This window comes from Mytilus trossulus, chromosome 6, assembly GCF_036588685.1.
Source record: "Mytilus trossulus isolate FHL-02 chromosome 6, PNRI_Mtr1.1.1.hap1, whole genome shotgun sequence".
Lineage (NCBI taxonomy): Eukaryota > Metazoa > Mollusca > Bivalvia > Mytilida > Mytilidae > Mytilus > Mytilus trossulus.
The window spans coordinates 83213288-83227207 of record NC_086378.1 but is presented as its reverse complement, the minus strand read 5'-3'; the positions used below and the strand labels follow the sequence as shown (position 1 = coordinate 83227207).

Below are 13920 nucleotides of genomic sequence, written 5' to 3'. Positions count from 1 at the left end.
TTCTGTTTAATTATTGACGAGTATTTTGTTGACGAAACGCGCGTCTTGCACAAATACTAGTTTTGAATCTTGTATTTATGATGAGTTTACATCTCGCCCAAGTGCAATTGTGTTAATGTCGTGCTTTGATTTCTTGTTTTTAAAATGCTTCTGTGCTTTGTCTTTATGTCATTTTGTTTTCTTTGTTGGTATATAAAATTGTTTTATAGTAGTTAATATCATACACAAATTGTTGACTGCTGTAGCAAAATTATATCTTTGTTTAGTTCATACATTGTTATACCCATTTGCGGTTATTATGTCTTTCGGTCTATATGTTCGACCGTCCGTCTGTCGTGCTTCAGGTAAAAGTCTTTGGTCAAGGTAGTCTTTGATGAAGTTGTTCAGTCAACTTAGTACTCTAATTTTAATGTCCACTGAACACAGAAAATGATAGTGCGAGAGGGGCACCCGTTAACTATATACACATTCTTGTTTGTAAATATAATGGAATTTAAAATCACTGCCATACAAGTGATATCTTTAGCTAGCTATATAACCATTTTCGAAATGAGGAATATTATAACAAGAAAGAGTTTACCTTCGAATGACATCTATAACAACCTATTGTTTTGGATTAACATATCAACATAAAGTATACAAGGCACGCAAACTAAAAAAAAACACAAAAGGAATGGCGAAATAAATAGGAAGATAATTAATTCATAGGCCATTCAAAAATGACTCAAAGTGATAAGGTTCATAATTGGTTTACTTTGATATTCCAGTATACCAAACCCCAAAACATGGCTTTTCATGTTGATATGGGACCAGTTTAAGTTTGCTAAGACTTTTAGTGCTCAATAAAATATAATTATCAATGTTTTAATTAATTTTAACAATTCTGTATTTCGACAATCAAATGTGATTAAATTACCAAGACCATGACATGTTTTAACCAGTTACAAATTTATATTTAAGAATGTAGTTTTAAAAACGAGTGTGTTGAGGAAGGTGCTCGGAGAAAACATGGTTGTGTTGATTATGAGTGTAGTATTAAAACAACCGACAAAGCGCAGTACGCTTCAATGAACCCAGTTTCTTATGGTATGATTATTGAATAGATTGCTGTGACATATAGTTGTTAATATCTATGTAATTTGGTCTCTGTTGCTCCATGCCAATCATACCACATCTTCTTATTTTAACATTTACAATAGAAAAGGAGAAACATGTTTTAGTTAACACATTTTAGATACAATCACGGGTCACCGACTTCGTTTTTATGGTATTTTCTACCCATAACTATTTCACATCATTTAAACAGAAAATATATGGAGTAAATTTAAGGTTATATGATATTAGGAAACGTTTTTCGCTTATTTTAAGTGCTTTGTATACAAAAATTCACATATTTTAAGACTTCAGTCGGTTATATTTTAGCCAAAAAGATATTAAAATGCATTATTTTTCGATTTAAGTTATAGTTATAGTTCAACGAGCCAAAAATATATGCCAAATTTTACCAAAATCACTATCAAAATAATTTTCTGAAACAAAATTTCAGGTGATCCGGAACGGTAAGCCCACCGTTATATGATTGATTATATATTACACTTTTTTTCTAGCCTGTAAAGATAAAAGTGGCAATTGCCTTGCCGCCAATGAGGAAATAGAAGAGGATTGTTCACTCTATAGATGTGAAAGCCAGGCAAACAGCACATTCCCACAGCTGGAAAGAGTTGGTGGAGGTTGTAACATTAAAAGATTTTAATACCTATATTTAATATATTTCAAAAGAATATTATTGTTTACAATTGTTTTAAATATATGACCATTGTTATATACGTCTAAAGATGACAAGATATCCCAATTTTTTGTGCAAATTGATGATACTCTTTTCTCATAAACGTGTTTAATATTATATTCCAGGACTATAGAATATAATTCCTGTTATGAAGAAAAAATCTGAAAATCAAACAAAACTCTATCCTTTCCTGGGAATCAACTCTTACTCCCACAGTAAAATTCTTTTATTTCAAACAATTGCTTCTTCTGTTCTTGTATTATCTTCCGCATTAATCGATTACGGCATTACGTTATCTCCTCAAGAGATCAGGCAACCACCTACTGAAAGGCTGATGAACCAGACGGGAAAAAATGCCTTAAATTCAGGGACAATCTTGGTTTTCAGCAAAGGTCTTTTCGAAAAATAGTTTATGGAAAATGATCAAAAAACTTATGCATAAACTTTTAAACAAATAAATTGATCAAATTTAAAGACAAAATTCAGTTTAAAAAAAAACAAAGAAAGAGATTGGGGAAACCCAGCAATATGAAACCATTTTCTTAATTTGTAATGCGTAAAGTTCAGTTAAAAGCCGCTAGAATAATTAATTTTCGATCGTTCTTTTAATACAAATAAGTTGACATTTTCTTTAATATTTTATAAAAGAATTTATTATTTTGCATAGCATATTAACGATTTGTAGCTGATTTTCCGAAATTCTGGTTTACAATTTGGAAAGAAGAATTGAATAAAACGCTATATCAGCTTACCTGAAAAGAGTTGTGGTCATTGACAGAAATAATAAAACTGTCTTGGTATAATAGATTCAGTAATATATATTTTTTTATGCAGGATGTAAAGTCAATGGTGTTTGTAAAGATGAGAACTCAGTCTGGACTGACGAAAGTTCTTGCGTTGATTATAAGTGTGAACGAGAGAAGAGAAGTGGTAACACAATATACATGGTACAAAGACCTGTGAAAGTTGGTCAGTAAAGCCATGAAATGTACAAGAGTTTCGAAGCGTATTGTTTGAATGCTCATAAAAGTCAAAATTTGCTTTGAAATAAAAGTTACATGTCACAATAAAGATAATAAGCTATATAAGCATAACAGTGGTTTTTTTTTTGTCTATTTTGTGCAAATACAAATCTATTGAACAAATTCTGGATCCAAGTTTGATGCTTAATTTTCGTTTCGTCATCCTGAAAATTTAACTATTGAAATGCTATTGATATAATTGAATTGCTATTCAAGTTTTTGTTATTCGATTCTAATGTAAAATACTAATTTAAGCTGTTATACACACTGAATTTTTAGAATATGTTTCTTTTATGTTTTAACAAGGTTGCCGCCATGATGGTATATGCCGTTACAATGGTGAGAAGTGGCCATTAGCCAGCAGACCATGTTTTCAAGTAGAATGTACTGTAACCAAAACGCCCGGCAGCTCATATGGTTTTAAACGATTACTGAGTACATCACCAAGTGGCAAGTGTATTCATTGGTTTATATGTCAATGAATGTAGTGTATTTTACCTTTTTATTTTGTAGATCTACAAGTTTCAATATCTGTAAAAGAAGTTTTTCAAAATATAAGTTTTTATTTACTTAATATTTTGATACACATATTTACTCCATAAAAGATACTCAACAAACTGTACAGGCAAAAAACCTAATGATTCAAGACAATGCATATTTTCCATACCTGTACTCTTGAAAATTCCGCGAAACATTAAATTGATGTAAAAAGGGCACCTTAACAAAACGTGACTGCTAACCAATTGTAATCATAAAATAAATAAATTAGTTTAAACATATTTATTTATAGTGGATTGGGAAACAAGTTTTGCAACTTATATTAATCCCTTTCCACTTTGCGGGTGCGAGTGCTGCCTTGTAGCGGCATTAGCCTACTCTTTTTCGAAATCTACAAGGGTGTCTTTAACGTACAAGAGATATGACTCTCTCTTAACACGGGTCAGCCATTTATCGTCCCCGTCCGACGGACTATCATCGTTTCCTCAAGACCATACTCGCATATGGTGTCAAGGGAGAGCCGAAAATAGAGTTCCTGAAATTTTCATCCCAAACGGGAATCGAACCAGGAACCTTTGTGTTAGTAGTCCGATGCACTAACCACTACACCACGGCTCTCAATAAATTGTTTAATCGACATACTATACCTACACATGGTCTACATAAATCATACTACGAATTAAATCATATATTTATATATTACCTCTGATACGTAAGTCGTAAACATTGCATTATCAAGCAAATGATGTCTTGCTTACCGTTTTAATTCACAATTTTGAATTGTCTACAAAGTAAAATCTTAAGGTTTATGACATTTTCTGTAGGCATGTGAATTACGAAATTTTCAAATGGCAATAGTATTAAATGACCAAATATAATAGGCGATTTTGTACATATACCAATTTGGTGCAATAAAACTGAGATTTTTGTAGAAAATCCACATACATTACAGACATTGTCGTTATTATATTTCAAACAAAGATTACCCACTTGTTGGACCATGATGTGCTAGCGTTTATCTTTTACGAAAAATGCTAAGTAGACCTTTACATTTCCAAAAATCTCATGCTGAGTCAATAATACGAGCCACCATAGAATTGGTCCATATTTATATTTGTTTTAACCAACATTTTAATTCACAAACTTGTTACAGGAAACCATTGCTAGCCCTTTATGCAATGATCCTATATATATCAAGCATCCAATTCTAAAATATAAGAATAAAAGAGGAAAGGCTTTGAGTTTCCTATAAAATTTCCATATGTTTGGACTTGAATCAACAAACCGGTATATAATCCTCAAAAATAACCGTAAACGGACACATATAATGTTTTCAACACTGTTTTAATAACACAAGTTTGGGAAAACTAGATAAAAGTTTAATGGTAAAACAAAATTAAAATTTGTCTTAAAAACTTAGATGTATTGCCAAAGGTACTGGCTATGATTGAAACAATTATCAAAATTAAATATATTCAGTATCAATCTTTTTTTCTCAGGATGTTTCGTAAAAGGAATATGTCGTGAATATGGATACACAAACTATGTTGGATGTATTCAATATAAATGTCAATGGGATGAATTGAGACGAATGGCAACATACAGATATGCCAAAGGAGGTATAGACTGTTTTTTTTTATTATTATTTTATATTTCTAATTCACTTTTCTTTAAACTATATGAAATGAATCAGTATAAAATAAATTGACAACGCCACTGCAATTTTTTTTTTAATAATATTGAAAACAGCATAAAACCCCTGAAGAATGAGACACAAACCCCGCAATAACTAAGGATACGCTCAGGTGCTTCAGATCTCACCTCACATGTAGTATCTGTCGTGTTGCGATCATGTCGGTACAAACCTGTTGATAAGTCTAAATTTGTAGTTCACATTCGGTGGGGGATTGGGGGGGGGGGGTGGATAAAGGCACTTTTTGACTATCAATATTACCGGTTTATTATTATTTTGTTATATATAAAATGACGTATAGAATAAAACAAATTTTATCATTATGATTTCTTGTCTTTCTATTCATAAGTATGCCCTTTTAGTAAAACGATATAATTCTGTAAGTATTCCAACTGTTCTTGTATAAATACTCTGTTTTTATAAGTTATTACAACAGTAAACTATGAGAGATTTCCATTCTCAATTTTAAGAGTTTATCTGGTTAATATTAAGAACATGTTCATTTATTTAAATCTATGAGCAGTTTACTTATGTCTCATATTCATTCATAACAATTCTCCTTTTTTAAATGTAAATATTAAAGCTGTAGCAATCCATCAACATTTTCTTATATTTAGATAAAGGCAACAGTAGTATACCGCTGTTAGAAATTCATAAATCGATTAAGAAAAAAACAAATCCGGGTTAAAAACTAAAACTAAGGGAAACACATTAAATATAAGAAGAGAACTAGTACACAACAGAAACATAACATTAAAATGTAACACACACAGAAACAAACTATAATATAGCAATGGTCAATTTCCTTACTTGGTACAGGACATTTTAAAAACAAAATGTAGAAGAGTTGTTTATATTTCCTGGTTATAATCATAGTGAAAAATTGACTAGACGTTAAACCTGCATTAAAATCGCAAAATTTATTTTAAGATGTAATTCCTGATAATGATATTGCAAAATAAATGTTTGACAAGAGTTAAATATATTCTTTATTAAAGGTTGTAAAGAATACACAACTTCAAACTGCCATGATGTTGGTGCAGAATGGACTGAAACTTATGGAAAAGCAACATGTTTAAAGATGAAATGTAAAAAATCAGGCAACTCATTCACGTATGATGTGGGCTATTGTAAGTATTACTATCATACAACAGAAGGAATGAACGAGAATCCTGGTCAGTATAACAGACCATACATCAACCACAAGAACTTGACAAACAACAATGAGTATTACATGGCATAAATAATCTGACTTGGAACAGATACAGCAGAAATTGAGGTTACACATATTATGTATGCATACAAACTTCATATTTGGCCATCTGTCATCAAACTCAAATACCCAATACAATAGCTGCACAGTGGAGGTACCAAAGGGGGTAATATACACAACTTGAACAAGGAAATAAAGTATGGCATATTTTTGGGATAAATATGGGTAAAAATGTGCTTTTGTCTTAAATAACTTTAGGCATTTAAAATTGTTTGAAGATTCTGATAATTAAGACATGGAGAAAGCATTCCTTCAGTAGAAAATAAGACGATTTAGTATGATTGCCCATGTGTCAACTCTTCATACGAGATCAAATGAAACAGAATTCAACAGCTAACAGATTTCATCCACAAATACAAAATCATTTGCGAAGTGTCAGTATGATTTGAAAGACCCATACCATCTTTTAAGTCAGTAGCCATTGCGGTTCAAAGATGTGATAAATCTCCGAAATCTCAATATGTTTTTCAAGTGTTTTAGATTAATTAACATCCCAATAATAATAGTAAAACATTCCATAGTTTGTGGTATCTGTAACTCTGTAAATGCAACTAGTATGTTTGTTGTTTCAAGTTAATTTTCTTTACATGCATAAGACAACATTCGGTACATATTATAAATCACACAATATGATGCAGCAACGAGAAACTCTGAATAGCAATCACTTCTGAACTCGTAGTTTAATATTTCTTTTACAGTGTGCCAAGACGCTGATGGATATTGTGTAAACCCTGGACAAAAATTTGAAGCTTTAGGATATAATGGACAGAGGCGTAAAAATTGTTACTGTAAACAAACGGGATCTCATGTTACAACCGTTTGTACAGCAAGTCATAATTATTAATATGATTATAAAACAATATTCATATGAGAGTTAATAAAGGAGGGTAAAACAAATTTTGAGTCTTTGTTAATTCTATCTGCCATTATATTCTATATAAATTGTCTATTTGTTTAACAAACATATCATAAAAAAACCCATCTAGCATGATCTCAACAAAACAATTTTCAACACATAGATATATTTACAATAATATGTGTGCAATGTCTAACCGTAGCAATGCTATTGTTGAGTTGCTCTCCGTTATCCACATTTGACATATTTAGCAATGTTTGCCAATTGGGACAGACAAAAGACCTCAAATAATTACCTGGGAAAAAAAATTCTGCAAGAACCTCATTTTACTCATTATGTAAAGTCATAATTTGAAGACGGAAAGTGTTTTAAATTGACGAAAACATATTTGAAAAGTTAATTTGAACAATTTTAAGAGCTTTTCTAATGAAACTTTATACTTTCTTTCAAGTAGATAAGGCTTATCAAGCTGACCACATGCACATAGGTGTATTCAATCACATACGTGTAAATATAATTTACAGTGAGTGTACTGATTAAAATGAGTGTAATTATTAGTCCTGACTTTCATATTTTAGTTATTTGTACTACATATTTCCTGTTATTATTACTTGGCGATAATTACAAGTCAATATTTAGCTTTTAGATAACATTTTTGTTCGGAATTCCAATTGAAACTTACTAATGTAACTGTGGACAAATTATTGCGGACCTGTATATATCTTACAGTGAATTTGTATAATCAGTGATTATGTAGAATCCCTGAAATTTTCAGGGATTGTGTAGAATCACTGGCCAGTTAAGGGATCATATATAATCACTAAAACTTTCAGGGATTGTGTATAATCACCAGAAAAAACGTCAGGGATTAAACATTATAACTGAAATGAAGAAATAGTTTTTATTTATAAAGAAAGTGAAAAAAAGTCAAATAATGTATGCTATAAAATCATATTAAAACAGAATTACACTGTATAAACATAAATTATTAAGCACAAAATATCAAAATGATAACCCTTTTTTTTTAAATAGTAGGCACACTTTTTTAAAATGTTAAACACAATATATTAAAATAGTATGCCTCACATCGGGTTTTACCATACTGTCCACATTTTAGACAACATTTTTTTCATTCACATATTGAATCAGATTTTATGACCGGCCTAAGAAAAATAAAGTGTTCAGTAAAAACATCTGTAGGTACCCCCCAAAAAAGGGAATTAACAACCTCGAACTGGTTCAAGCAAGATACCATGTTTTTTTGGCCAGGCGATATCCTTTTCAGACATTTGGTGAACAGTTACCATTATTTTTTTAAGATTCCTTTTCCATTTTTACCCTGTGGAATTGCTATGAGAATATTACACCAAATGCCAGCTTCCTCTAAAATTTTGTTCTAATTGCCAATCCTTAGATTTTCTATACATTTACATGGCTGCGTAAGTTCTCTCTGTTTGAAGTTCTTGTTTATTTGAAAAAAAAAAAAATTAGATGTTCCAATTATTCGTCACCATTATTTTACATGTACCACAAATAACATGCTCTGTGGATTTACAAGTAGAACATGAATATCCATTTGAAGCTGGAGTTAATAAACAGACAATAAATGTAAAGTTATCGCTATAAAGGGAATCTTGATATTATTAATTTTGAAGTCTTCATTTTTATCGTGAAGCCCTGTGTTGGTTATATCTTTAACGTCATCATCTGTGTTATAACAAATTTCTCTATAAACATTTTAATCAGCCTGACCATTCTATTGTTTCAATGAAAGTCCGGATTATAGAGAAAATATATCATCCTACAAATGACCCCATATTGAGTACACCACATCGTTTACAAAGAGAAGACTTTTGGATTAGAGAGTTGGGAACAGCCATTCCCTATGGATGCAATGACAAAATTGATGGTGTAGGTATTTTATCTAGTCCCAGGTGTAGTACTGTCAATACATTAAAATTATTTAATACTTCTGCTCGACGAAATAGAAGTCATGGTCACAAAATATATACCACCTGTTGTACACACCGTGACAATTGATAGTCTATTATCGTCTGTTCAAAAACCTTTAGGAATTCATCATATTAGAACTAAATTATACTCCATTCCATTGTCAAAACTTTCTTTACTATTTCAAGATGCCAAAAATACTTCCGTTACTGATTCTCGTTCTGTTTTGTATAGATTAGTTGCAATTATTATGGACATTGCTAACCATAGACTATTCAAACCAGTATTGACTACATCCAATATTGAGGAAAAACGTTACTTTTTTAAGGTAGAATTCGCCAATAAAGGTTTAGATGCTGAGTTTCTAACCCTTTCAAGAATCCGGAGGTTGTGGATGCTTTATCCTCTTTGCATGACAAATATGTCGTTGTTCCGGCAGATAAAGCCTCCAATAATATTGTCTTCATATGTAAAAAACATTATTTGCAATGTCTCACTACAGAGCTTGGAATTGATAAAACTACTGGTAATCCTACATATTCTTTAACATCATTTACCAAGGATGAAATTTTACAAAATCATAAATCTGTCCTTCTTTCTTTTGGTATCAACATCAAAGAAAACGAAGAAAACTTGCCCTCATTATACTGGATACCTAAATTACACAAAACTCCATATAAAGAACGATACATAGCTGGGTCTTCAAAATGTTCGACTAAACATCTTTCTAAAGTATTGACTACTATTCTTTCTACAGTTAAAGATGGGCTGCAAAAATATTGTGAGGAGATATATTCTACCAGTGGTGTTAACCAGATGTGGATTCTCAAAAATTCGAAAGATCTACTGCTTAACCTTCGATCACAATCTTTGCAATTTTGCAGCAACATAAAAACTTTTGATTTTTCTACGCTATACACTACTATTCCCCATGCTCAGTTGAAAGATCAACTTCACCATCTCATAAAACAGAGCTTTTTCTATAAAAATGGGAATCGTAGATACAAATTTCTTGTTTTGGGATACAATAATTCATATTTTGTAAAGAATCACACTGAATCTTCCAGAAAATATACTGAAGATGATATTATTAAAATGCTGGACTTTTTGATCGACAATATATTTGTTGAGTTTGGAGGATTTATATTTCAACAGACAGTCGGTATTCCAATGGGTACTAATTGTGCACCCCTGCTGGCTGATTTGTTTTTGTATTCGTATGAAGCAGAATTTATTCAGAACCTTCTAAAAGACAAAAAGAAAAAGCACCTTGCGAAATTCTTTAATTTTACTTTCCGATATATTGATGATGTTTTATCATTGAACAACCCATACTTCAGCCAATACTTACATCTCATATATCGTAGTGAACTTGAAATTAAGGATACTACTGATACTAGAAGGACTGCTTCATACCTTGATCTTTTCCTAAATATTGACGTAGATGGACGACTTCACACGAAAATCTATGATAATCGGGACGATTTCAACTTCCCAATTATCAATTTCCCATTTCTTAGCAGTAACATACCCTCTGCCCCTTCGTATGGTGTTTACATATCACAATTGATACGTTATTCACGTGCTTGTTCACACTATACGGACTTCATATACAGGAGTGTGCTCCTTACGCAGAAACTGCTCCAACAAAGTTATGAGGAGGACAGATTAAAATTGACACTTCGTAAATTTTATGGACACCATCACGAATTGGTGGATCCATATGATGTCTCTTTAACCAAACTAGCTAAGGACATTTTTACCACATGGTAGATTGTGGTTTGTCATTATTTCGTCTTATCTTTTAATTACCAAACGTGACTTATTCCCGATTGTGACTGTTTTGCTGTATGTGAATTCGTATTACTATAAGACGTGTTTCTGTACTTGTTTATCCCAAATTCATGTATTATATGTTTAATGTTATATTTGTAATTCTCATCTTCTCATTTTGTCAAATGTGTTGACGTCTTTTTATTATATTTAGGTGTTATGGATAGAAAAATTAATCACCGCCTTTATTAATTATATTTAATTTTGTACGATTAATTACGTTTGAAGTTGGATTCATAACAAACTGGACATATATATATTACAGTTAATTGCTATTAATAAGTATTGCAATATGCATTTTGTTTTAATGAATTATCAGTATTTAGTTTTAATATAATCTTAAAGCAATCCTAATTCTAGCTCACTTTTAAATTATAGTTTTTCATAGTTATCAAAAGTACCAGGATTCATGTGTGACGTCATGCTGTTTCTAAATTTTATAAATTCAAATGTAGCATAACGTTTGCCTTTTCGCCATCGTATGTGACGTCATTTTTTTAATTGCGTCAACGCCTGGACTGATTCTGGTGTGTCTATGCTGTATTGAACTTGGCATCATGTATTCGGGTTTAGTTTTCTGTAATAAGTTAATACTTTAGTTTCATTATGAATATATCTTTCACATTCATTTGTTAAAATTTACTGTTTGCAATAGCATGAATCGTTCTATATAATAGGGTTCTTATCCCGGGCATAATACAATGCCGTATTTAGTAAAACCTTTTCAACTTTTGATCTTCAGTGCTGTACAACTTTGTACTTTTTTCACTTTCGATCTTGTATATCTGGGCGTTATGTATTCGGGTTTAGTTTTCTGTAATTAGTTTTTACTTCAGTTTCATTATGTATATCTCTTTCATATTCATTTGTTAAAATTTACTGTTTGCAATAGTGTGAATTGTTTTATATAATATGAATATCTTATCCTGGGCATACAAACAATGCCGTATTTGGCAAAACCTTTTCAACTTTTGATCGTCAGTGCTATACAATTTTGTATTTTTTTCGTCACTGGTGAGTCTCGTGTGGACTAGACGCGTTTTTGGCGTATTGAATTTTAAACCTGATGCTTTTTGTTATCTATTTATCATGCTTTTCTTTGTCTAATATGTTCTGCTTTTTATTTGTATTGTAGTCCTGTAATTTTTTGTTTTCATTTCAATGTTATATTTAACTGTGCCATTAAAGTGCGAGGTTTGGCATGCCTTAAAACCAGGTTCAACCCACCACTTTTATTCCCCTTTAAAAGTGTCCTGTACCAAGTCAGGAAGATGGCCATTGTTATAATATTGTTCGTTTCTGTGTGTGTGTTGCATTTTAACGTTGAGTCGTTTGTGTTTTCTCTTATTTTTGAGATAAGACGTGGCACGGTACTTGTCTATCCCATATTCATGTATTTGGTTTTGATGTTATATTTGTTAATCTCGTGGTGTATTGTCTGTTGCTTGGTCCGTTTCTGTGTGCTGTTGCGTTTCGGTGTTGTGTCGTTGTTCTCCTCTTATATTTATTGCGTTTCCCTCGGTTTTGGTTTGTTGCCCCGATTTTGTTTTTTGTCCATGGATTTATGAGTTTTGAACAGCGGTATACTACTGTTGACTTTATTTAGAAAACAAAATTAGTTCATCTGGCAAGGATTATGTAAGTAAACATTATAATTTGTCTATATTTTTTTTTTAATGTTTTTTGTATCAAACAAAGGATCTTTAAAGTATTCATGATCCCTGAAATTATATGAGGAATTTGTAGAATAATTATTAAAATGTTCAGTGATAATGTAAAATCACTAGTCAATTTCAGGGATTATATATAATTACTAATGATTTTAGTGATTGTACATATTCCCCGAAAAATCAGGGATTCTACACAATCCCTGATTATACAAATTCACTGTAACATATATATTGTTATAAATTACAATTCAGACTAAAATCATCCACTATGCTTCGAAACAACATCTGATGCAAAAATTTAAGAACACTGTAAGTTATTTGGATGATATATTGGCTCTAAATAATGAAGACTTTAGTATGTACGCCCATTTGGAGTTTAGTATGGCGTTCATTATCACTGAACTAGTGTATATTTGTGTGGGGGACAGCTGAGGGACGCCTCCGGGTGTGGGAGTTTCTCGCTGCATTGAAGACCTGTTTGTGACATTCTGCTGTTGTCTGTTCTATGGTTTGGTTGTTGTCGCTTTAACACATTCCCCATTTACATTCTCAATTTTACGCTAAAGAGATTAATGCTACCGAACTGAGTTCAGGTATTTAGCATCCACTCTTTTATGCATCTATCCCATCGAACTAGAGATAAAGGATACTACAGATACAGTTAAGTCGGCCTCATATCTTGACTTATATCTATAAATTGACAATGAGGATCGGTTGAAAACAAACCTTTCCGACAAAACAGATGATTTCATCTTTCCAATTGTGAACTTTCCATTTCTAAGTAGCAACATTCCAGCAGCATCTCCATATGGGGTATATATCTGCCAATTAATACAATATTCCCGCGCTTGTATTTCCTATCATGATTTTCTTGATAGAGGGTTGCTATTTACAAGGAAGCTATTAAACCAAGAGTTCCAAATGGTGAAGTTGAAATCATCCCTTCGTAAATTTTACGGACGCCATCATGAGTTGGTTGATCGTTATGGAATACCCGTTTCATAAATGATATCGGATATGTTCCTTACGTCATAACTATAATCCCCTTCCCTTTCATGAATGTGACCTACCGAATTAGACTACATACCGGATTGGTTATCACATAAGAAACACGACGGTTGGCACATGTGGAGCAGGATCTGCTTACCCTTCCGGGGCACCTGATATCACCCCTTGTCTTTGATGGGGTTCGTGTTGCTTATTGTTTAGTTTTCTATGTTGTGTAATGTGTACTATCGTTTGTCTGTTTGTCTTTTTCATTTTTAGCCATGACGTTGTCAGTTTATTTTCGATTAATGAGTTCGACTGTCCCTCAGGTATATTTCGTCCCTTTTTTATG

At 31.9% G+C, this 13920-nt stretch overlaps 2 protein-coding genes across 2 annotated transcripts in view; both read left to right on the top strand.

The window, feature by feature from the left end:
• Positions 1-13920, top strand: part of LOC134722040 (uncharacterized) — a 112753-nt gene that overhangs the window by 35606 nt on the left and 63227 nt on the right. Inside the window, exons 18-21 of the mRNA XM_063585458.1 lie at positions 961-1086; positions 1608-1730; positions 2621-2755; positions 3115-3258. Coding sequence (XP_063441528.1) covers positions 961-1086; positions 1608-1730; positions 2621-2755; positions 3115-3258 — 528 coding nt within the window. The remainder of the gene's footprint in view (positions 1-960; positions 1087-1607; positions 1731-2620; positions 2756-3114; positions 3259-13920) is intronic.
• Positions 4811-7152, top strand: LOC134723816 (uncharacterized). The gene is made up of 3 exons (XM_063587364.1): positions 4811-4925; positions 5998-6129; positions 6971-7152. Exons 1-3 carry the CDS (start codon positions 4898-4900, stop codon positions 7114-7116), a joined length of 306 nt encoding a protein of 101 aa, XP_063443434.1. The 5' UTR covers positions 4811-4897; the 3' UTR covers positions 7117-7152.